Raw genomic sequence first — 23146 nt, forward strand, 5'->3', positions numbered from 1 at the left:
ACTGGCGTCCCAGGGCCGGCCGCGCACGCACGGTCGGTTCCCCAAGATGGCGGCGGCCACCAGCAGCGAGACGGGGTGCGGCGAGGCGGCGGCGGGCGGGAAGCGCGGCCCCCTCGGCATCCCCGAGGCGGTCTTCGTGGTGAGCGGCGGCTCCGCCGGCCGGGCGCGGCCGCTCCGGGCGCCCGCGGGGGGTGGGGGCGGAGGAGGGGGAGCCGCGCTCCGGCGGTCGGGCCCGTCCCTTGTGAGGCGGCACCTGCGGTGGGGCCGCGGCCTGGCGGGCGGGCGGTGCCCGGGGCAGGCGGCGGGGCTGCTCCTCACGGCCCGCCCCCCCGCGCTGCGGAGCGGCCTCGCCACGGCCCGGGGGCAGCGGCACCTTCCCCTGCCCGCCGCTCCGCTCCCCCGGCTGCGAACCCGGGCCCGGCCCTGCCCGCCGCCGCTCTGCGGGCTCGGCATGGGAGAGCCCCGTAGCGGAGCGCCTCTCTCCCCCAGCCCGGGCAGGGTGCCGGGGGCTGGGGTGCCCTGGTCCCGAGGGGTCTCAGGGGGTGCGTTGCGTTATGTGGATTCCCCCTTCCCGGCAGACTCCGGTCCTCGCTTGAAGCATCGTCACGTTATTGCAGCGCCGCGCTCACGGGCCGGTGCAGAGCGTGTTGTGAGCGGAGCCTCCCGTCACACGCACTGAGCCGCGGTTCCTCACAGCGGCTCCCCCTGCGCAGAGCTCGGCGTTGCCGCTTCGGTGTCACCTCCAGCAGCGCCGTACCGCGCTCCCAGCACCTTCACCGGCAGCTTCCCCTCACAGCCCGGTTCCTGACAGGGGCAGAGTCTCTCTGGCAGTGACTGCGGTGCCCGGCTGGTCTCCTGCAAACCTGCAGAGGTGTCTTTTTTGGAGAACAGGCTGAACTTGTTTCTCCAACTTTAAAAAGCAATTTCCCAAGCGTTTAATAGATCTGTTGGCTGGTTGGAAAGAAGAATTCATTGACTGCACAGTGACATGATTTCACAGTGACACATTCACTTTGTGCTGTGAGCTGGCTCTTGCTGCTCTGCCTTGATTGCTGCTTTATCTCACTTGATCAATAAGTATCGATCACACTGGCTGTACCTGGCTGCCGTTGAGTCATCTTGGAACGCCTGGTATCTGCCCTGAGCACTTCAGTTGTTGTGCTGCTTTGGCGTGAGATTTATTACTGAGATTTTTCTTGGACTTGAAGTCTGTATTTCTCAGATCTGTCTTGACATCTTTACCAGAGCTGATCAGCTGCGACTGTTCTTGCAGAGATGAATGGATTTGACTTGTGTTTTGATATTTCCAGGTGTAATAGCTGTGGTACTTCTGTATCTTCCTAGGGTGTAGGTCCTGAACAAATAGGCACACTACCCTGGATTTCAGTGCATCCAGATCCTACTTTTTCTGTAAGGTTCTTTAACAGTTATCTGGCAGATCTCACTGGGATGTAAAACTGTTGCTGCCTGTGGCCGACTTCCTTCCACCCTTACGGGAGACTAGTGGAGGTGCAGGGCTTCAGCCGCCCCGCGAGACCTCAGTCCCTGTGACAGAGCAGAACGTGTGGTCTGCGCTGGCTCTGCAGCAGAGGAGGCCCCTGGCAGGGGACAGGAGGTCACCAGCAAACCTTCGAGGGGTCTGTCACATCCCCTGTTCTCATGCTGGCAGCCATCGGTGCAGCTCTTGTTTGGTTCCACGTTGTTCCCTTTTGATGCTCGTGTCTGAAGTATCTCGTGTGCTGTATGATGTGACCTGGGATTGTCCTGTGCTTGTGTTTGCTTCTTCCTAACCTTGTGTTTGGATCTGAAACCCACTGACGTTTCCTAATTCTCAGTTTTGAGAGGTGCTCATATCAAACACAGATGTGTCTGGAGAAGACATCCTCAGTGATGATCTTAGAGTACTTGGATGTAGATGTTAAGAGAGACTTTCTTTTGTTCAAAAGAAGCATATACTAAGAAGTTGTTAATGGTGTTCTGCTCCACAAAGTGACAATATTAGTGTCTTGAGGGTGGTTTTCATTGCAGGTTTTTAATTCAGACAATGGGTTTCTTTTTCGTTATGTGCTGCCATGATGATAAAAACTTGCCGATCACTTGCTTGATGTTTCCCTCCACCATGTGCTACAAGGACAGTCTTGCTGTGAATCTTCTCCTCAGAGATGTTTTCTTTAAGTGTCTTGATTCCGTAGAGGCTCTTCAAACAGTTTATTATGGTAAATACCTTTCCGTAGGCATTGGTTTGTGGATTCTTGTGCCTCTCTAGACTTCAAGTGACATGAAGCACTAACTCAAGGTTTCACTGGAGCTTAAAAGCCACTCCATGTAGAACTTCCAGCTCTCTTCTCTTTCGAGCCATTGTCCAGGTGTTTCCAAATAAAATATCTTCCTTGGCATGTGTGTGAGCGGGAGGCCAGGGATGCAGATCTGAACACGTCTCTTTTGTTATGCTCTCTGCATATGCCCACAGGTGCTGATCTGCAGAAGCACAGCGAGTGCCTCCAGCTCTTTATTTGGGTCATCACTTAGAAGATAAACATAAGGCTGCGTGGGAAGGTGCCATCCTGCTGTATTTCAGGGCTTGAAGTTTGCAAAGACTGTGTTACCTCTGTGGTGCACAACAATGGGGTTTAGCCAGTGAGTTTTCTTCCTAAAAAGACAGAGATGAGTCCTGGCAGGTTCTTGCAGGACCTGTAGGGTAATTCTGCAGTTGAGACGCTGCGTGATACACCATGAAGCAGGGATCCTAATGCCCCTGATGCCCAGCTCTGCTGCAGAGCTGTTCAAGCTCAAAGAAGTGACTGTGTCTCAGCCGTGCAGTGGGGTAAGATGGGCCAAAAGCCCGACTGGCGGGGCTTGGACGTTGCAGTTGGAAAACCTGGGTGGTAAATCTGAGCCTGCCTTGGGCTGGGCATTATGCACTGGTAGGAGACCAGCAGCAAACAGGGGCCTGGATTCACTTCTCAGCATCTTTGTTTCAGGAGGACTTGGGTTCTCTTCTGTCTGTACAGACAGGCATTAGCTGGGGCAGAGGTGGTGCCCCCCTGCTTTTTCCTTCTGTCTTGGGTGATACACATGAGCAGAATAGCTTCCATAAGAGAGGGTTGCATTTCAGAGCATCCTCAGGCCTCACTTGTACAACGCTTGCCTGAATCTAATCCTTAAGGGTTTCTTTGTTCAAAGCTTCTCTACAGGCTCCGTCAGGAGGCAGGAATGCTGCTGCTGTTGTCAGCGAGGTAGTGTAAGGTGTTCCTTGGGCAGTTAGTCTGAAATTTGGTCTCTTGAGTTCTGTTGCAGCACTTAGACCATGCTGCCTGCTCGAGCCTCCTGTGGAGTTCAGATTCTGCTGCAGGTTTCCTTCATGGTAAGGAAGGTGGGTGGCTTCTTACCAGGTTCAGTAATTTCATAGTAAGTTTCTTTAGCCAAGAGAACTTTTAGGAGTCATAATGAGGGGAACCAGCAAGGTGTCTGATATGACTTTAGTAACGTATTACAGCCTTTTTCTGAAGTGGAACTACTGGAATGCAAACACATAGTTAGAAGGAGCTGAAGAGGCCTATGGTAGGCTTCTGTCAGATTTCACAGCTATGAAGAGACCTAAGGACAGAATTGCAGCAGCGGCTGCGTGTGGTCATCTTGAATTGTACATGGGTGAATGTGAAGGTCAGAAACACGTGGTTGATCCCGACGTGCCTTTCAGGAGGCTGAGGACGTTGCCTCCAGGCAGATGAACTGCTTCCTGCAGTCTGAAGGAGGCACTTGCAGAGGTCAGCATCCGTGCCTGCTCAGGCCTGTCTTCCCTGGCTGCTTTTCCAGCTGATGGTAGGACTGGCTGGAATTGTTCTCTAGAGGTTTCCATGGCTTCCTGCCGGCTATAGGAGCTCTTGAAGATGAGCTCTTTACTACCATAAAGCCTGTCTGAGAAGATACCACAGTTTCCTCCCCTTTGTGTCTTCACTACGACGTGCTTGATCAGGCCACGATTCTTTTCCTTCATCAGTCTTATCCTAAACAATTTGTAACCTGATTAGCCACAAAGAAGCATTATCCCTGCTTTAGGGATAGCAGAGCAGGGGTCAGCAGTGGTCTGAGGATACCCATCCCTGTCAGGTGTCATTCAACATTGGCTGGGGCTGGAAGCACCCCTGACAAGGTACTAGCAAACCTGGTTACGAAATAATCCTTGCACCTATTCTGTAGTTCCCTGCCAAAAAAAGGGGGGGAGGGGGAGGTGAAAGGATGACTAAGAAAGGAAGGTAAATTATTTCACTCCTCACTCCAGAAAACAAATTTATTTGCCTCTAAAACCCCCTCTAGACTTAGCTGCAGAAAGATGAGAGCATGACTGTATCTAGGAGTGCTGTAAAACTCTTCTAACATTGAGGGTTTCTTTTTCCCCTTAAAGGAAGATGTAGATTCTTTTATGAAACAGCCTGGAAATGAGACAGCAGATGTAGTTCTTAAGAAGTTGGATGAGCAGTATCAGAAGTATAAATTTTTGGAACTTAATCTTGCTCAAAAGAAAAGGAGGTAAGTCACTGTTCTTGCAGAATTGGGAAATGTTTAGCATAGTTTTATTGTTTTAAATAAGTCTATATTAAAATATCCCAAGAAGTAAGAAGTGTTATGTTAGGAGAGCTAATATTTGCAGTACCTTGAGGAAAGCCCAACTTTTTTTCTTTCCTGTTCCTGAGAATGCCATGCAAAAGAACTTACAGTATTGTCGAATTGGTTCTTAGCCTTTAAGGCCAAACAGTAGTGCTGCAGCCTCTGAAATGTGGTCACCTGGGGTAAATAAGAACAGAGTTTGTCAAATGATGACTACCAAGCCTGGAACCTCATCTCTCTTCCATAGCTTCAGTGTTGATCTGAAGCCAGGCAAGAAGCAGATCTCTAAAATCAAAGCTTGATGCAATATTTTTATGCAGATTAAAGTTCTCTCATGGACAAATATCGCTCCTGACTTCCACCTGGAGGCCTGCCCTTGGCAGCCACTGTTGTCTGAGCCCACTGCGCTGCTGCAGGGGCTGTCAAGGAGGGGTCTTTTATCTGCATTTCTGCTGAGGTTTCCCTCTTCTCCGGGAAGATCGTAAATATGCAAACGTATAGTGTTTTAGCAAAGAGGGATCTGTCACTGTCAATACATGTGTTCCAGTTTGAAAGCATTATGTAGTGCTCTGCTTCCCATAACCAGTGAACCTCAGAGCGCTGTGGGGCTGGTGGGGCTGGAGCTGAGGTGCCTTTACATGCCATAGCTTTCACATCTGCGTTTGGAAGGCTGTTAGAGTTTCGAGTTTGAACAGGGAGGTTTGGAATGTGTAATAAAACTGATCACTTGTTTAGGAAACTTTGTGTCTCTGTAAAATAATAAATGACTGTTGTTAATTCACAGGCTAAAAAGTCAGATTCCTGAAATTAAACAGACATTAGAAATTTTAAAACACATGCAGAAGAAAAAGGTAAACTATTTTGCATATCTATGAGTATGAGAAAAGCTAACTACCTTTCCACCCTAACAGAACACATTGCAAGAAATGTTTTGGAGAGCACACTTAATATGCCTTTATAAATAACAGAATTGTTTTTAAAGGTATGTAGTACTTTTTGAAAGCTAGTTCAAAACTGTTTGTAATGCCAACTGTTAACAGTGTATAGACTGCAGCTAAGCTTTGACTTCATCCCTGTTATTTATAGAGATTTCTATATTGCTTTTAAATACATCTTTGTAAAATGCTTTATTCTTGGAGCTCTAACTTTAATGTTGAAGTACAATTACACAGAGTTCCACCACAGTTAATACTATAGCAGAAAAGTGTGCTCTTTACTGTATGTTTGATGTCTTTGTCGTAAGTTTCCAGTGAAAAATAGCAATTTTAAGTTTTATCATTTGTCTTAAGGATTCCACAAATCCAATGGAAACCAGATTTTTATTGGCAGATAATCTCTACTGCAAAGCTTCAGTTCCTCCTACAGATAAAGTTTGTTTGTGGTTGGGGGTAAGTAAAATGGAACTTTCTCTGAAACTGTTTAAATAACTTACAAAAGGCTTCTAGAAGACAGTGTTTGTTGCTCTCTCACCTGTACTTCTAGTGGCTATGGGCATAATTTTGTTCACGTGTGCACAGTGGAGCTGCCCCTGTCAGCAGGGCAAATCTAACAAGACATTTCAGCACCTTAGCAAAGGTTTCTTGTTTGATTTATTTGGTGCCTGAACAGCAAATACTTCAGAGAGCTGTAATTTTGCTGGATTGCTCTTTCCAAAGAGCACATTGGTGTGTGTTTTCCTTACCTCTTCTATCCCTCTGTGGTTCAAATTAACCATCCAGCATTGCTTGGGGTGGGAATGCGTCCAGCAAAATAACTCCAGTTTGGCAACCAGCTTCTCATCTTCTCTGCATTATTGGTATTTAGCATCTTGCTTTCCCTTTTCATGTATGTTTTTAGGGAAAGATGGGATTTCTGTTACTCACAGGTACCTGCCAGCGTTTAGAGTGCTAGAGACTGGTGGGATTAGAGCTCAAAACACAGATTTCTAAGTATTTAAGTGATACCAGGTTGGGATATTTTGTATTCAAAGGCTAATGTTTATTTTGATACTTCTAAATCCAGGATGTTCCCAAATCCCTGTGTTGGCTGCCAAACCAAACCACTGGGTTACAACAGACACGTTGTTGACCCATGCACCATCTGGGCTGATTGGGCAGTTACTCCCAGCCTCTCCCACTTCTCTGTTATAAAGAGGGATTTGTCTGACACCTCTTGCTTTTAAGAGACTGTCTTCAGAACTGAGGAACATTGACTTCCATGGAGCATCCCAGGTTTATTTTGTAACAGAGTATCAGAGAAAGTTCATCCTGTTGATGGTTCCTACGGAAAGGCTGCAGTGAAATGCCACAAGCAGTATTATATTTAGGCGTTCTTGGCCTTCTGCCTTTATCTCCTTGTTGCTTACAGTCTGCATGTTGGGCTCTGTGCATTAGTATTTTTGGGGAAACTCTTCTGGTTATTTCAGGAGAAGAATGGCTGATTCCCTCTTGCAGCTCCATGCAGCATCTCTGGGATCACGTCTAGTTAGTAGTACATGGATGCTCAATGCACAGTTCTCAGATGGGACAAAGCTTCACTGGGGCATCTTCACTTGATACTGCTCTTTTATCTCTTCATGTGGCAGCTTCTTACTGACACATAGATTCATAGGTCAAAAGCCTCCACGGTAAAGGAAGGGGCTCTTACACGAGTTGTATCTTGAGATACCTGTAATACTTCTTGTTAATGACCAGTGCCCTGAGGCTCTTTGTCAGTGTTCCACAGAGATCCCAAGGTTAATCTTGAATGCAACAAAAATTGTTTCTAGGGTCGTGTGGCTCTTGAAAGGTGCTTCTAAGAAATGTGAAGTCTCTCTCTTTTCAAATATGGTGGAGATGCTGACACCTGAAAGGCTGAATGCAGTCCACAGGGAGAGAAGTCCCTTGCTTAGCTATGGGACAAGAACCCTTTTTAAGTCACTAGAGGGATTTATTACAGTTAATCCAGTGGTGGAGGCCTTGAGTGGATTCTGGCATTGCTCGTCCCAAATCTTGTTGCCTTGACCTGTCAGGACAGCCTTCTGTGAATGTGATAAGTTATAAATGACAGCCTGAAAGAAGCCTGCTACGGCTTCTTCCTTACAATGCAAGAGTAACAGCTTTTGCCAATCTTTCTTGTTTTAGGCCAATGTGATGCTTGAATATGATATTGATGAAGCTCAGGCTCTGTTAGAAAAGAATTTGTCAACAGCCACAAGAAACCTTGATCTTCTAGAGGAAGACCTGGATTTTCTTAGAGATCAGTTCACCACTACAGAAGTCAGTATCCTTTTCTTTGTTGCCGGGGGAAGAGGTGCATGTGAGGGCTAACACATGGGTAAGTACCCGTTTCCTGATGTGTTTTTATCTGAGACTGGCCGCCCTTAAGATTCTGTAGCACTCCAGGAGCTTCACCTTTTCTAGCAGTGAACGGGGACATTTTGTTTGCAGTGCTGAGGCTGTAGATGTAGCAAGGCTTGTGTTCGTGGCAGGCTCACTGCGGTGGTTGCAGAACTAGGCTGGGAGTGATCGGAAGCGTGGATCGGAGCGGTGGTTTGATGGCCATGTGGCCATTTCACAGCAAAGTGACCCTTCCTCTCTAGAGCTTGTTGCTCTTTGATCTGTTGCTCATCACACCCAATTCAACTGCCATGTCCGTGTTCTCCACGCAGCGCAAGCCCTGCTGCAGCAGGCTTGGTGCTAGCTGAGGCATTGCTCAACTTGGGGTTTATGTCTTTGTACTACCACGAATCACCTCCGGGGTGATTGTTTTCATACTTTCTACTTAAAAACTCTTTCGCTGATGAGGGCAGCCATCAGCTGAAGCATTAGATGTGGTAAACAAAGGCACAACTGCTTGGTTTTTCAGGTTGATACTTAAGCTGTCTTAGTGCTGCGGGAAGGTACGGGTGCCTGAAACAGGCAAACAGCTGATATGGGCAGGGCGACTGACATCAGAAAGAGCGGCTGTGAGTAAAACTAAAGGGGTGTTTCTCTGGAGTCTCTTTTTGGAGGTTTTTAAGTAAATGGTATAAATGCTGCAGTTAGTTACTAGTATTCCTGTGTGTTAAGGCTTTGTACCAAGCCAGTTCTTTCATTAAATGGTTTCTATATTGACAGTTACAAGTCACTGAAGTGTGGCCAAGTCTGTAACCTGCCTTCCCCCCTTTTTCTTTGTCTTTCTCCTTTCTGAATGCACGAGCTCTTTCCTTAATTCCACACCCTCAGATATGGCTAGAGTTTATAATTGGGATGTAAAGAGAAGAAACAAGCAAGACCCTTCCAAAAACAAAGCATAGTTTTGCCAATTTTAAATGTGGTTTCAATTTCCAAGTATTTTTTATTTAAACACCCCCAAAGTTCATTCTCAAGGGACTGAGTTACTTTAAGCATTTCAGTAAAGGGTAAAATATATACAAACTAATGGTGACCACCATTTTATTTATTTGTAAACTCAAAATTTGGTTTCATGCATGCTTCATGAAAGGAATTATTTGAAAAGGCACCACAGAGTCCAGCAAAGGACAGAGTATTTTGATCAGACCAGTCTGTCATAACTAAATTTCTACCTGAGAGCTTGTCTGAGAAGTTGAGGGGCATGTGTGAAACGAGTCTGGCATTCGAGCAGGGGTTTACTTTTTCATCTCTGTGTACAGATGATGGAGTTAAAGGTGACTTGGGCTGGGAGACATGCAGCTGTGATGTTCTAGGAAACAGAGAAAATAGAGTGAAGTCTTGGATTTTGTTTCAGTCAGTTAACGGGCAGCATCACTTGGTGACATTCCCAGAGATCCACAGTGGATAAATGTGGTTTTATTAACAACGGGTTAGTTAACTGCCTGTTACTGAACTCTCAGCACTTTGCACACAAGACTTTGTGACCTCCCTGCAGAGAGGAGTGGTGAACGAGCAGCACAGGCTGTGTCAGGACTGCAGGTGATCTCTCCCCTTCGTTTTCGTACCTATGCACACGCTGCCGACCTTTACAAACGCCTTGAACAAGGACCCAAACCACTGGTAGCCTGTAAAGAACCCCCACTTCTGATCCCTTAGACAAGATGGGTTACCCCTCTCAGCCTCCCAGGGGTGAAACCTGTATTGGGTAAGGGTGGGTTAGTGAGGCCCGATTGCTGGTGTCAACAGTTGGAGTCTTTATTGGGGTCTTCCGGCGCCTTGCGAGATTGTTGCCTTTTACCTCTGCAGTTTCTTTCTAAACTGAAATGCTCAGTGGTGATGTCAGTGGCTAAATATTCACATTCTGTGACTGAGAATACAGGTTTCGCTGCAAAATAAATGCAAATGTTAACTGTTCGGTCTTCATGTAAGAAACAATATACCTGTAAATTTTTTGTACTTTTATTTCATGATATTAAAATAGTAAAACTAAGCAGTTGTGGCAAACAGCTGGTTTTGTGCATCTTTCTTGGTGAGGAATCACAAATCTGATGTGTGATTTTTTTTTTTTTGTTTCCCCTCCTTTAATGGGTGGAGGTGGTGTGAAAAAATGCAGTTGAAGCAGCAGAGATGAGAAGTGGAGCTGCTGAATAGCGGCTCAGATGAAACGGGAGTGTGAGTCAGCACATCTGAATTAGTGATCCGACAGCTCGGTGGCTGTGCCAGAGCTGCAGGGACAGGCATAACCCAGGGACATCCTTACCACCAGGTGCAGGAAGCACCTGGGCTTGGCTCATCCGTACCTGTCCTGCAGGGAGATGCTGTTTGTTGCTGTGGCTCCGGCTGTGGCAGAGAAACGTTTGGATCAAATGCGTTCTGTGACTACCAGGTACGTGGGGCTGCCAGGCTTGGCTGGGCCGGGGGCTGCTCAGCCCACAGGCTGCTGCGCTCCCCTGGTTAAGAGCGTCAGCACTGACGGGCAGGGCAGCTGCAAACACGTCCTGCTTTCTCTTGCAATTTTCTCTTCAATTTGGATTAATGAGCTCCCAGCAGGCCAAAGCACGCTCCCGCTGGCTGGTCCTCGGGCAGCAGCGCCTGCCTGTGCTGGGCACAATGAGATGATGGGTTAAGTGCTTCTGCAGGAGCAAATATGTACTGTGTGCAGCTGACAGAGCCCTAATGGTGACAGCGCTGGAGCTGGGGCTGCTTAGTTGGTTCAAAAGAGATCAGGCTTGGGACTGGGGTAGGAGATGGCTCTGGCCGTAGTGGTTTGGGTGTTTGTCTGATGTGAATTAAGTAAACCCCCAAACCTCATAGCCAAGAAGTCAATCTTCCCTATGACTGACCCTTGTCCAGCATCGCTCTGCCCTTTGCTGTCAAGTCTTTGCTAGTCCGAGGGTGAGCAGAAGGTCAGCGTGTGGCAGCTGCCTTAGCTGTGGTGCCACTACTGCTGCCCGGGGGCTGAGCCTGGGTTTGGCTACTACTGACGGGTGCAAGGGGTTGGTTTGGGGTTTGGTTTTATGGCTGCTGTTGCCAAGAGTACTTGTTTATTGTTGAGCCAGCCCACGTTAGCTTTTCCCTTACACTGCGCTATAGAAGTGCAGGACGTAGGCAACTTACAGGTAAAGAACAGAGGAGAGGGAGGAAAGAAAAACCCCACCAAAGTTTCTTTACAAGTTTTGAATTTCACATTATCACATAGTAACCATTTTGCTAAATACAAGCATGTTTTCAATCACATACAGACAGCTAAATACAGCAGTATTTTCACATTTCATTACAGTGCATAACAGAAAGCGGAAAGTGTATCGTACGCTTTTATTCCAGAGGGTCTGAGCAGTTGCAATCTAACATGCAGATTGGTTTTAATGTGTGGTACAGACCACAGAAAGTAGCTTTCTCTTAGGTTTTTTCACTCTTTTTGTCCTAGAGTAAAAGAGCTCCTGACCTTTGTCCTGTGAAAGGTGTCACCTGCTGATTTCTCTAAGCCCCTCTTGCACTAGAAGTCAAAGCATTAAAACCAGTTGTTAGAAAAGAATTCGTAGCATATCCTATAAGTAAGTTCTTCATCTTAGAAAAAACATTCCAAATTTTGTACAGATGAATCTACATTTCCTATATTTTAATAAGCTGTCTAGAAAATGCAAGGAATTAGAAAAAAGATGTAGATAATGATTTCTCTATCATTTAATATAACCATTTATTACCTCTAAGTAGTTAAGACCACGTACATTTTCTTCTGCACTGTTCCTCTTTAGAATCATGATCCTTGTATTTTTAAATAGAAGACTTACTCTGGAGGCCTGAATGCACTTACTGATGTGGGCTTTCTGGAATTTCTCTCTGGGAGCAGTAAAGGGGAATGTCCAAAACCTATTAAATAAAACAGTGGTTGTCTCAGGAAAAATGATCTTTCTCATACTGGCCAGGTTTGTGCACAGCAAATTACAGGGTTTTACTATTGCTAAAGCACCATTTGATCCAGCTGCTCACCGCTGTTAGTGCAGCACCCTCAGGGAGGTGTCCCAGGACACAACCGGTGAACGGCTGGACCCTGAAACACCAAATTGGTTTCTTGGTGGACTTTCCATTCTGAGAAAGAAGAACTGCCCCTTCTGCCCTTGTCTGCCCTTGCTGTTGGGCAAATAGGACTAACAGACCCATCCCAGCAAACCTTGTGCTCTCCGCTGGTGTCAGCCCGTGGGAGCCCAGGGCAGCCAAGCTCCTGTGGCGCGCTCTGCAGCCATCGGCTCCAGCTTTGCTTACCTAGAAAGACAGTTTGTAAAGGGATTTTTTTGTTGTTGTTGTTTTTTAATCTTCAGGGTATTCAATTTGACCACAGCTGAATCTGCCTTTAGCACAAGGTTTCTGATGTGGTTGTAGCCTATTCAAGAGCGACCAGGGGTTAGAAGTGAGACGCTTACTGCAAGGTGCTGATCCAGTGCCACCCCTCCCTTCCTCCGACCTCCTACCAGTGCCCCCCAGCAGGCACAACACTGCTGCTCCCCTGCAGAGCCCAGGGACTGAACCTGTTCCTAGAACACTGAAAATAAAAACATTACTCATGTTCAGTGGTTTGGTTGTTGAGTTTTGGGGTTTTTGTACAGCTTTGCTATGGAAACCACAGAGGTGTTTATTCGTACAGACCAGCCCATGTGCTGCAAACTGTGAGAACAGGTTCAAAGGGAGACATAGCCTGAACCCAACAGCAATGAAGGCGGCCCACACCTTTATAGACAGGGTAGCTTAAAAGCTGTAAATAAGTATTTTATTCTTCCCTATTTAGAGGCCTAAAATCAAACACTAGATGCTTCCTGTGGTTTTACCTAATCCCTCTCTCCTGCCCATTAGCAGGTTGGTGTATAAAGCTTGCAAACTCAAGTGGAAAAACAGTTCTATTTGCTTTTAATAGGCTGAACTTCCCTCCTTTGCTGTGAGAGCACAGTTACCCTGCTGCCCTTCAAAAGCTGAAGTTAAAACTTCTTAGAAGCAAAGCTTCTAAATGGTGAATGGCATACCCGGAAAACATCTGCCTACATGTAGCTTTTGTAGCATGGCTACCACCCCGTAACGACCAACCTGAGATGGATCCTCTTTTGCCAAATTAAAACATGGAGGAAAACAAATTCTACTCGAGCTCATCTTGTGGCTTTCCTTTCCACCTGCTCAGACACTCCTGGTGTGTGCTCCTCCTTCCCAGCGCTAGTTTCTTTTCTTCCACAGATGCCAAGAAAGAAAACGACACTTTAACAGCAGAAAATAGTGATGGAAGCTGTTGCCTTCTATGCTATTTAACTGCTTTAAAAACAAATCTCACCTTTTAGGATGTCTGATGCACCTGAGTTAAGCTTTTCAAGTTTTTTTGTTGTTTGTTTCCCCCGTCTCCCCCTTTTCCATTCCTCCTTGTGACCTGGCTGGTAAGACACCCAAAAAGTCAGCACACTGCTGTTAGCAAGAGAGAAATGTTGGTGTGTCCCACCTGGCTGCAACACCCCTACATATGAGGTTACATATGTACCTACAACATATGAGGTTCTCTCTATGCTCCTGACCACCTAATCCTACCGGAAAGCCCTGAACTCTGGGTACATTCAAGGTACTCACCTAGGCAGTAAATGTGTGTAAAAATGCACTGAATAATTCCTACTGGAGCAGTAGTTGCTACTTAAGAGTCCCAGTTCAGCACAGCAAGAAAAGCACTGTTGGGGAGGGGAATAATTTAAATGTTAATTACCAGTCAGAGAACTACTGTTTTCCTCTTTAAATCCCACAGAATATTCTTTGCTATCAAACTAGGTTCAAGAATGTAAGAAAGAAAATTCAGAAGTGTGCACACCATGTCAGTAAGCTTCTCCTGTGGAGTTTGCCTTATGAGGAAACAGTATCTGTGCTGCCTTTACACCCTCCTGGTAATAAACAGCTGACACAATGGAAGATGTCCTCTTTCTCTCTGTCTGCCCATTTCTCATGCTATTAAAGTATCCATACTGTGGCTTCAATACCCAATGTGGAGCTATGGATTTACTTAAAAGAGGACATGTACAGTACCCTGGCACGTGCCAGCCCATCCAGCTCTCTGCATACGCTCTCCTGTCTTGTGCAGCCCCTCATTTCTGCTTCCTGTCTCCTTACAACAGCTACATGCACCCTCACTCACTCTCCTGTAGGTTTGTAGCCCCCAGTTCTGAAAGGTTATTTGGAACAGAACATGTCTTTCTGGGGTCTGTTCTGGTGTCCAAAACACTATGGGAGGCTGTTCACAACGGGAGTGTTGCTCTCCCTTCTCTCACACGGAGTTCACTTAGTAAAGTACATTTGGTTAGTAGAGTTCATCACCACTTGCCTCACTAGAAGAGCTCAGCACAAGCATCGCCTATCTGATTTCACCACTTCTTCTGAAGAGTGCACTACATTTGGGACAAACCCGCTCTTTACCCCTTCCCATCCCTCCTGGATTGAAATGTCCCCCCTTTTAACAAGCTCGTATATATCTCGAGTCAGGTCAGTGAAGGCCTTCTCCACGTTAATGGCATCCCGAGCCGAGGTCTCAATGTACTTCATACCATATGCAGCAGCCAGTTTCTCAGCCTCGTGCCTGGTGACTTGCCGCTGTGTGTCAAGGTCACACTTGTGACCCACCAAAACAAAGACGATCTGGTATGGCTGGACGTGCACCTTGGTCTCCTCCAGCCACTCGTGGACGTTCTGGAAGGACCTGCGGTTTGTGATATCAAAGAGGAGGAGTCCACCAACTGAGTTCCTGTAGTAAGCTCTGGTGATGGACCTGGAAACAAATGAACCACAACAAAAGTGTAAGTTACAGCTGCTTGGGAAGAAGGGCAGAGAGAGTTTCATGTGAGGATTTGTTTGTTTGTGTCTTCTGCTTTTTTTTTTCTTAAGCCAAATGTAGCCCTTCTGAAGGGCTGGTCTCTGTTTAATAAAGCAGCGTTACCACCACCCTGTGTGCGCTGCAGAACACAGGGCAGAGGAGCCATTCAGTGTCTTAACACTTTTAGCTTGTCCCCTGTAGAGCCTGTCATTCAAATCTTGGCCTAAAGATTTCATCCTTGGGTAACTGCCCCACTGATTCATCAGAGCTCTGTTCAAAATCCCCAACACCACGCTCGGTCTCTGTTTTCTATCATATGCCCTTTGTTGTTAGTCCTAAGAGTCCATCCCCTGCCATGTAAGTCCTCTGTATACTCATCAGTTTAGAAGCCCTGTAACAAATTAAAGGATCCATCTGAAACCAAACAGACACATAAAACTGACATCTGAAAACTCTGACAGACACATAAAAGAAGGGGGCTGCATATTTGGAAGGCAGCCCATGGGATTGTAGCTCTCCTCTGTACATCCAGGGCCTTGGCAGAGGGACATCCACCAACCCCTACACCTTCTCCCACCATGCTACTGGTCAAAGTGACATTACAGCTAATGCACCAACAGGAGCCAGCCCGACCCCTGAGTAACAGCAAAATGATACAAAAGCTTCCAAGGAGAATCTGCATTACCGCTGGGCTTCTTCTGCCAAATACTGACAACATCAAATGGTAACCAAAGAGACCACAGGCTGAGAAATGGAGCACACAGAATCATCATAGAATGGTATGGGTTGGAAGGGATCTTAAAGCTCACCCAGTTCCAACCCTAGAGCAGGTTGCTCCAAGCCCCTGTGTCCAACCTGGCCTTGAACACTGCCAGGGATGGGGCAGCCACAGCTTCTCTGGGCACCCTGTGCCAGCGCCTCAGCACCCTCACAGGGAAGAGCTTCTTCCATAACTCTCCTGAGCGAGCGCAGGCTTCAGCGCAGCCAGGAGCAGCAACTGGAATCAGCCAACACAGCAACGGAGCGAAGCTGAGCTGTGAGGCTGAGCAGAGCTACAGCTCCATTGCTACTACACAGAGACAAACCAAGAAGCTGTAAAACTGTGGTGTTTCTGCAAAGTCATGGATTCACTCTAAACCCAAAAGCAATGATCAATTTCAGTCCCTGGATAAATTCACATTTGTGCCTGAACTTCCCTGGCTGGGAAAATGTAAGCGCTGCTGCATTTTTACCTTGGGATGAGTCCTTTCTGGATATGTGAGACTGTTGTTAGGGGTTATTTGGTCCTGTAAGGTGTGTATCTGGCAAAACTGCCCCAAGAACAGATGACCTGGAGTTTTCAAGGATTGCTTTATCAACAGACATGCAATGATGGGTAAAAATCCACAGCCAAAAACTGAAGGAAGCCAGAAGAGGAGGGGAAAAAAGACACTTGGCTGCATTTGGATGATTTCTCCTCTCCCAATTATCTGGCTGAAGGACAACAGTAGATCTGCACATTTGGCACTGAGGGAATTAGTTCTGCTTTTTGCTATCTAGCCAGCTGCAAACAGATATTGGCACTTTGAATTCACCCCCACACTGTCACAGGCATTTCTGCTTCTCCCTTGTGTTCCCTGCCATCAGCCCTGGCTCCTCCTGCCAACATCAACAATGCCTCAGGTACTTCTGAAAGACGTGACAGGATCTCAGCTGAATGCTGCTGTGAGGTAAAACTAGGTGAAGGTCTCAGCGCCTTTTCTTAAAGCCTTCTCTACACACTGTTTTCCTATCACCAACCCGCAGGAAGCAAACTACACTGCCTTCACACGGCGTGTCACCCTCCAATTCCCTTCCAAGATTCCTACTTTCCCTCCTCCCGCCATGCTCATGCAGAGCCGTACAGGGACTTGCACCTATTTGGGCCAAGTTTTACCACAAAGCTATTGCCTCCATCTGGGAGCTCTCCCCTGCTCTGTACCCATGATGGGAATTCCTGCACCCGGGTCCACTCCTGGCTGAGTCCTTCCCTCTCAGCTGAGGGAAAGCTGTGGCTAGAAGGCACAGCTCTGCTGCAGGGGGTGGTACGCAGCCCCAGGGAGTGAGGGCTGCACATGCCTTTGCTTTTGGTGACATTACACGAAACCACATTTCAAACAAGGAAATCAGTATCTGAGCAACCAGAGATGGGCAGAACCTGACGGATCCAGGAAGAATGGGACCCCGCTCTTCTACAGCTCCAAAGCCACCTCAGCACTGCCATGCAGCACGTTTTGGGGCCTGATCAGGCAAAACAGAATGAACGGCACACGCCCAACTGCAACTCAAGACTTCACTGCATGGAAATTGCTTCTAATTTATGGAGAGTGAAAGAGCTCACAACGGGGGTCAGGAAGAGCAGAAATGCAGCACAGCTGCAGGCCAGAGAATGCCAAGAAGGTGTCTTCAAAATAATGACAGTGGTTTCTTCCTTGCGGAGTAGCTGTGCAAAGCAGAGTGGAAATGCTCAAGTCAATGCTCACAGAGTCAATGCTCCGTCAAAAAGTGGCGCTCCTTCTTACAGATTCCTGATCAAGAGTTTCCCTGTGCTGTGACGAAGTTTAAGGGTTCTGGAGAACACCTGCACCATCGTGCTTCTTGCCTATACGCACAAGTCCGAGAGGCTTCAGTAACAGCTACATCTTTCTTTTTGCCAATAAAAACAGCTTGTAAAAGCCCAAGAGCTGCCTGCTGCCTTTATGGGGCACAACTTGTCACACGGCTAATGGTGATCTGGAAGGGGTGAACACAAACCAGACTTTGTGCCCGATTTTTTCATACTTCAGAGTGCACCATACAGACACTCGGGTTTGCTCACTTCCCTCTAGCTTTTCACAGTGGGAATTTAAGCCTGTGCTTTGGAAAGGGCATTTCAAAGCTGCACGGTGTGGGGTTTTTATGTCACTCACTCGCCCTGTCCCTTCCACCCTTCCTGCTTTGGCACGGCGGCAGTGCAGCCTGCCCTTGCGCCGAAGGTCGCCTGCTCATCATGCTTACAACCCCAGGGCTGGGCCAGGCCAACCACCAGCACACAGGGCAAGCAGCCTTCACGGCCCCAAACTTCCCAATGTGTAAAAGAAAGGAAACTGAAGCCATCCAACACCTTTTGTTCTTCACAGCAAAGACAGGAGCAAGGGACAGCACCCAAGCATGTTTTCTACAGGCCTCAGCCGGAGATCCAAAGCTGGAAGCTGATGCAACTGCAAGCTAAAGCACCTCCTCTCTCAGCAGAATAAAGCACCAGCTCCTCACCCCGAAAGGCTGCAAGGTAGCAGAAAACCTGTCAGCGGATAAGGACCAACTACTGCACAGCCTGGGCTAGGCGCCAGCACCATGGGTATGAAGGAAGGTGGTGAGAAGGGTGGGGAGGCTTCATCTATTGAATGAAACCACAACGTTCCTCAGGCCAGGCATACTGCACAGAAGCAGAAGCTGTGGAGCTGCGCAGAGATGATGTGCAGCAAGGAAAGTGCTCCCCGACGGAGCAGGGTGAAAGCGCAGATGAGGGTTAAAGATGCATGTAAAATACAAGCAAACGGGAGGCAGGGAGCTGAAGGTATGCTCTCACCCCTTCCAAACTGCACTGTCGGAGCAGTGTGTGTCCTGTGACACCATCAGCCCCCTGTTTAGCTGGGGCCAAGCCTCCTCCAACCATCCCTGCTGCTTTTACCACACAGTTCCGTGTGACACTCTTGGCTTGCTCCCACATGCCACCTTTATTTTCTCTCAAGTCTTCGTTACTATCACTTAACCTCTCAAATGTTTGTGCCCGCGCAGTGCTCAGTGTGGCACTCTCCAGAAAGCACCCGTCATCTCTGCACAGCCACAACCAAGGGTTTGTCCCGGCCTTTCTCTGTCCTACAGAGCTAAGCTCTGCTGTCGCTGCAGAGGATCAAACCACACATCCCGTTGCATTTAGCGAGCCTAAGTGCGTTCAGCTGTGAAACATCCTGGTTACTGCTTCTGCACCAACAGGGAGCAGGCGCTTTCCCTGCCGAGCTGCATCCTCTGATGCACAACTCGTCGCTCACGGCTGCTGCGCAGGGCTGGTAAACATCCCCAAAACACCCCAAAAACGTCCCCAGACCAAACCCCAGCGTTGCCTTCGGGCTCCATGCCCCTCCCCAGCGGCATCGCTCGTCTACACTTCCACCCTTCACACCCTGCACATCCTACGCACCCTGGCCGCGGCCATGTGGGGTGACACAAGTCCAGGGGCACAAACGCTTCCCCAGCGCGATTTGGTGGAAGAGCTACCAAAAAGGAAAAAAAATCGAAAGGAAAAAGATAAAAGCTGAGGGGCAGCAAAAGGTGCGTTTGACTCAGCTTTGCCCCAGCGCCAAACGCCTCCTCCGGCGGCGCGGCCCCGCGGGAGCCGGCCCCAGCCCGCATCCCCCGCCGGGAGCCCGGCCCGCCCGCACGCTGCCCCCGCCGCCGGTCTCACCGGAACCGCTCCTGCCCGGCCGTGTCCCAGATCTGCAGCTTGATCCGCTTGCCCGGCTCGATCTCCACCAGCCTGGAGAAGAAATCCACGCCCACCGTGGGGTCGGAGATCTGGGCGAAGCGCCCCTCGGTGAAGCGGCGGATGAGGCAGGACTTGCCCACGGTGGAGTCGCCGATGACGATCAGGCGGAACTGGTACAGCCAGATGGCCTCCATGCTGCCGCCGCCCGCCTCAGCGCCCGCCCGCCGCCGCCGCACCGCCCATGCCCGGCCCGCGGGCCCGGGGGCAGCCGCCGCTGCGCTCGCCCGCAGGGGGCGCGCCGGTCGGCCGGCAGGGACGCGCTGCTAGGCCGGGACCGCGGCGCACCGGGGGCCGGCGGCGGCCCGCGCCTGGACCCGGACCGCTCCGCCGGGGCTCGGACGGGCCGGCCCCGCTCTCTGCGCCGCGGCCGCGCCGCTCAGGCGGGCCCCATGGCGGCCGGCGCAGGCGCGTGCCCGGCACCCCGCTGGCCCCGTCACCGCCGGCGCATCCCGCCGAGCCGCGGCGAGGCGCCGCACGGACCGCGGCGGGCACCGGCGGGCACCGGCCGCCGCCTCAGCCGTGCAGAACCGCGGCCCCGGCGCCGGGGCCCGCTCCCGCGCTGTCGCGGAGCCCGCTCTCCCCGCAGCGCCGCGGCGGCCGTTCCGTGCGGGTGCAGCGCTCCCGCCCCCCGCCGGTGCTGGTGCCGGTGCTGGAGCCGGTACCGGGTGGCGGGACGGAGGCGCGGCCGAGTGCGGGGCGCGCCGTGGTGCAATGGCGGCCGCGCTCTACCGCACTGCCGGGAGGAGCCGCCACCCCCAAAACGCGGCCGCTGCGGGAGCCGGGCGGGGGCGGGGCGGGGCGGGACCGTGCGGGGCGGCGGGGGAGCCCCGCGCTGAGGGGAGCCGTGCCAAGGCAGGGGGCGGCGGGCGGCCAGGCGGACCCCAAAGCTGAGGGGCACAGGCCAAGACTAACGTTTGTTGGCTCTTCCCCAGGGGAGGGGGTCGAGCAGGGTGTGCGACACCTTTCGGTGCTTCAGACCCGAGCCCCGTTTCTGAGAGATTCTGGCTCCACGGCTTTGCTCCGGGAGCTTCGTTCCCATCGAAAGCTAACAGGGAGAGCCCAAAGCGCACTTTTAGCACTGCTCCCCTGGGCACCGGTCACCTGTGTCATTCAAGCCTTGTCTGGAAGGGGACAATGGTAGTGGTAAGATATCTTACTAACAGACTCATGACACCCAGCAGAGCCACATGCATGTATATATGGCATGTGTGTGTGTGTACAGTCTCAAAAATTAAGTTACAGAGATTAACTATCCAGCAACTTAAAATACCACAAATCCTAACAAATCCATTTTCCCCCGCTCTGCTCAAACGGGTTCCTGGCTCCACAGGGTGAAGCCCAGCATTCAGGAAGCCCAGCAGCGGTGTACCTCGTGCAGTGTATACACAGATACCTTGGATTGTAAGTCCCAGTTCTGACTGGTCTGTCCCAAACAGGTAGCATGGCTCTGTGGGATACAGCTGAGCTCGAGCGCCTGCTGCTTCAGCACTTCCCAGCACAGTTTTGGTCTCTGGAAGGGAAAATGAGCATGTGTATTATTAAAAACAGTGACTGAAATGTGTGTATGAAGTCAAACATTAAAAAAAAAAAAGATTATTGACATTTCTTTTAAATTTATGAAAGCATTGGTGTGCTTTTTTTTAATTAAAGATAGTTTCATCAATAGCTCACCCTGCATGACCACTACTGAAATAAACACATTCACAGTGACTATTGTATTCATTAGATCCTCAGAAAAAAAAAAAAAAGACATTATTATAGGTAAGAGATAGTTAGCCAGCTTATAAATTGGACTAGGACATTAAAGAGACCATTTCAAGTCTTGAGGAATAAATGGCAAGTAATTGTTTCAATACCCTTTGAAATACATTCATTAAAAAATAACAACCCCAAAAGATCCTATTCTAATGTACCTCAGGACAGGAAAGAAAACTGATGAAGCAGCCTGCACAACAACAGAAACGCTGCAACAGAGAAATATTAAACCTATAAATCCCAGTTAGCAGTACATTAACCAGTGAGTCATTGCCAGCGGTGCTTTGTGGGGATCTGTTGCACTTTACCATATGATTTCTGAGTGTTCGATGCCCATTAGTTCAAGCCCACAACAAACTCTGGTTTCTCTTAACTGTTCTCCCCACGCACATGCACACATATTCCCTTTCTTCCACCATCAGATGTCACTGATGGTTGATTTGCAGGTCAACCACCCGTGGCACCTCCAGGAGGTGTCTGAAAGCAGAGGTGCCTGAAAGCAGAGGTGCCAGTGGACATTCCATGGCAGTGGTGCGAGCTACGCCAGGGAGCAGCTGAAGCTCCCTGACTTGCAGGGCTGTGAGGAGCCGGGAGAGCACCAAGGGCGCACTGTTGCCCAGCAGATGCTGTTGTAGCGAGAGGAATTCCCGTAGCATGAGGGACCCGTTTCCCCCAGCAAATAAACCCGCAGGATCCCATGATGCTGATATTATTTTCATGCATATAGATGAACACACGCTGCGTGAGCAGGCAGCCACGGTATTAATTAGCAGCAACTGAGAAGGTTGGAGAAAATGAGATCCTGTGAGAGCCTTTGTTCTGGTACTGGTTTAGAAAATGGAAAATCTGGTGTCTGAAAGAGAGATACAGAGAGTAACCTAGATTTGATGCAAAAGCAGGTTTGTTGGCTGGGGACGGGATGGCGAGTGCTGGGGAGAAGCAGTGAGAGCATGTGCGCACTTGGAGCAGCCCCCAGACTGGGGGCAACCTATCATTGCTCCTTCCCGAGGGTGTTTCCAGAGGAGCCGCTTTCTCCTCGCAGCTGCTAGTTCAGTTGGACTTCAGTTTTTCTCCTCATAGCTGCTAGTGCTGCGCGATTGCTGCCTGAAAACCACCTCAGCACAGACTGGGGCATGGCTGAACCCGTGCCGGCACACAGGGGCCCAGCTCTGGCATCTACAGCAGCGGCCATGGGAGTCCAACTCAGCTGCTGGCGCTGTCACAAGAGGTCAAAGGGAGCTCCCATGCCGTGCACTGTGTACAGCCGAACATGGGGTAAAGCTCTTCCCAAGGGCCACCTGTGCACACCTGTGAGTGCAGCTCCTGCACAAGGTGAAACACATCCACACATCAGCCGCTGGAGTGGGAACTTCTTATTTAGTACACTTACTTATTTTAACGCAGGAAAGCTGGGACAAAAGGGGGCGAGGGCTGGAAAATTACTCCCTTGCCACCCTGCTCTGCCTGTAGTCTCTATCCCAGAGCAATTACATGAACTTCTTTTAACTGTTAGGTGATGAAGCCCTAAGCAGATACTCAGAAGGGGCTTGTGCAAGGCCAGTTCCAACCCATTTCATGCTGGTAGGTCGTGAGTGCCATGTGTGCTCCAAAGAGCCGGAACCACAACCATACAACCTCATGCTAAGAGCCCAGTGCCAGCCTCAGCATCCCAGTGGCTGGGGCAGGATGGTTCCAAGGCAGGCAGCTCCTCTCGGAGCCTCTGCCATGAGGCCCGTGCTCACTGCAGCCAGGCCATAGGTACTGAGCCATGGTCAGGGATGGCTAAAAGTGAGACACCCCCTGGACAACAGCACTGCAATTCAGAGGGGTACTTCCCTCTCAGTACTCGAGTTGGAGTTTAGTTTTTCTCCAAAACCAGCCCCATAGCTGGCAGCTGGAGGCTGAAGCCATCTCCAAGCCGGTGGCAGCACTATGAGGAGGAGAGTACATCAGCACTGCATGCCCCATGCAATTTTAATGCCCTTTCGGTTTCCAAGGACACAAAAAACAATCAATCCGACACAATCCCTGGCTGCGGGGCTGGCTGCACAGGAGCTGCCC

The 23146-nt window shown here is 49.5% G+C and overlaps 2 protein-coding genes across 14 annotated transcripts; one reads left to right on the plus strand and one right to left on the minus strand.

The window, feature by feature from the left end:
- On the plus strand, positions 1–13892 carry VBP1 (VHL binding protein 1). Of its 3 annotated transcripts, none has more exons than XM_030497517.1 (6): positions 1–139; positions 4406–4530; positions 5393–5459; positions 5898–5996; positions 7710–7898; positions 9219–13892. In XM_030497517.1, the coding sequence occupies exons 1-5, from the start codon at positions 47–49 to the stop codon at positions 7893–7895; spliced, it is 570 nt and encodes a 189-aa protein (XP_030353377.1). In that variant the 5' UTR covers positions 1–46; the 3' UTR covers positions 7896–7898; positions 9219–13892. The 3 variants fall into 3 exon arrangements, with proteins under 3 accessions (XP_030353377.1, XP_030353376.1, XP_030353378.1); XM_030497516.1 differs by having other exon boundaries at positions 7710–7848; positions 8793–13892; XM_030497518.2 differs by lacking the exon at positions 1–139 and adding an exon at positions 1518–4153 and having other exon boundaries at positions 7710–7848; positions 8793–13892.
- RAB39B (RAB39B, member RAS oncogene family) lies at positions 11122–20126 on the minus strand. 11 transcript variants are annotated; one of them, XR_003993155.1, is made up of 6 exons: positions 19250–20126; positions 13038–14742; positions 12133–12224; positions 11952–12012; positions 11776–11831; positions 11124–11457 (listed from the first exon to the last, which is right to left on the minus strand). XR_003993155.1 is itself a non-coding variant. In XM_030497512.1 (4 exons), exons 1-4 carry the CDS (start codon positions 19462–19464, stop codon positions 11371–11373), a joined length of 579 nt encoding a protein of 192 aa, XP_030353372.1. In that variant the 5' UTR covers positions 19465–20087; the 3' UTR covers positions 11124–11370. The 11 variants fall into 11 exon arrangements, 4 of the variants coding, with proteins under 4 accessions (XP_030353370.1, XP_030353372.1, XP_030353375.1 ...); XR_003993153.1 differs by having other exon boundaries at positions 11128–11457; positions 12133–14742; XM_030497512.1 differs by lacking the exons at positions 11952–12012; positions 12133–12224 and having other exon boundaries at positions 14522–14742; positions 19250–20087.
- Between the last annotated feature and the right edge of the window lie 3020 nt (positions 20127–23146).

The sequence above is a fragment of the Strigops habroptila genome, chromosome 9 (assembly GCF_004027225.2).
Source record: "Strigops habroptila isolate Jane chromosome 9, bStrHab1.2.pri, whole genome shotgun sequence".
In the NCBI taxonomy this organism is placed as follows: domain Eukaryota; kingdom Metazoa; phylum Chordata; class Aves; order Psittaciformes; family Psittacidae; genus Strigops; species Strigops habroptila.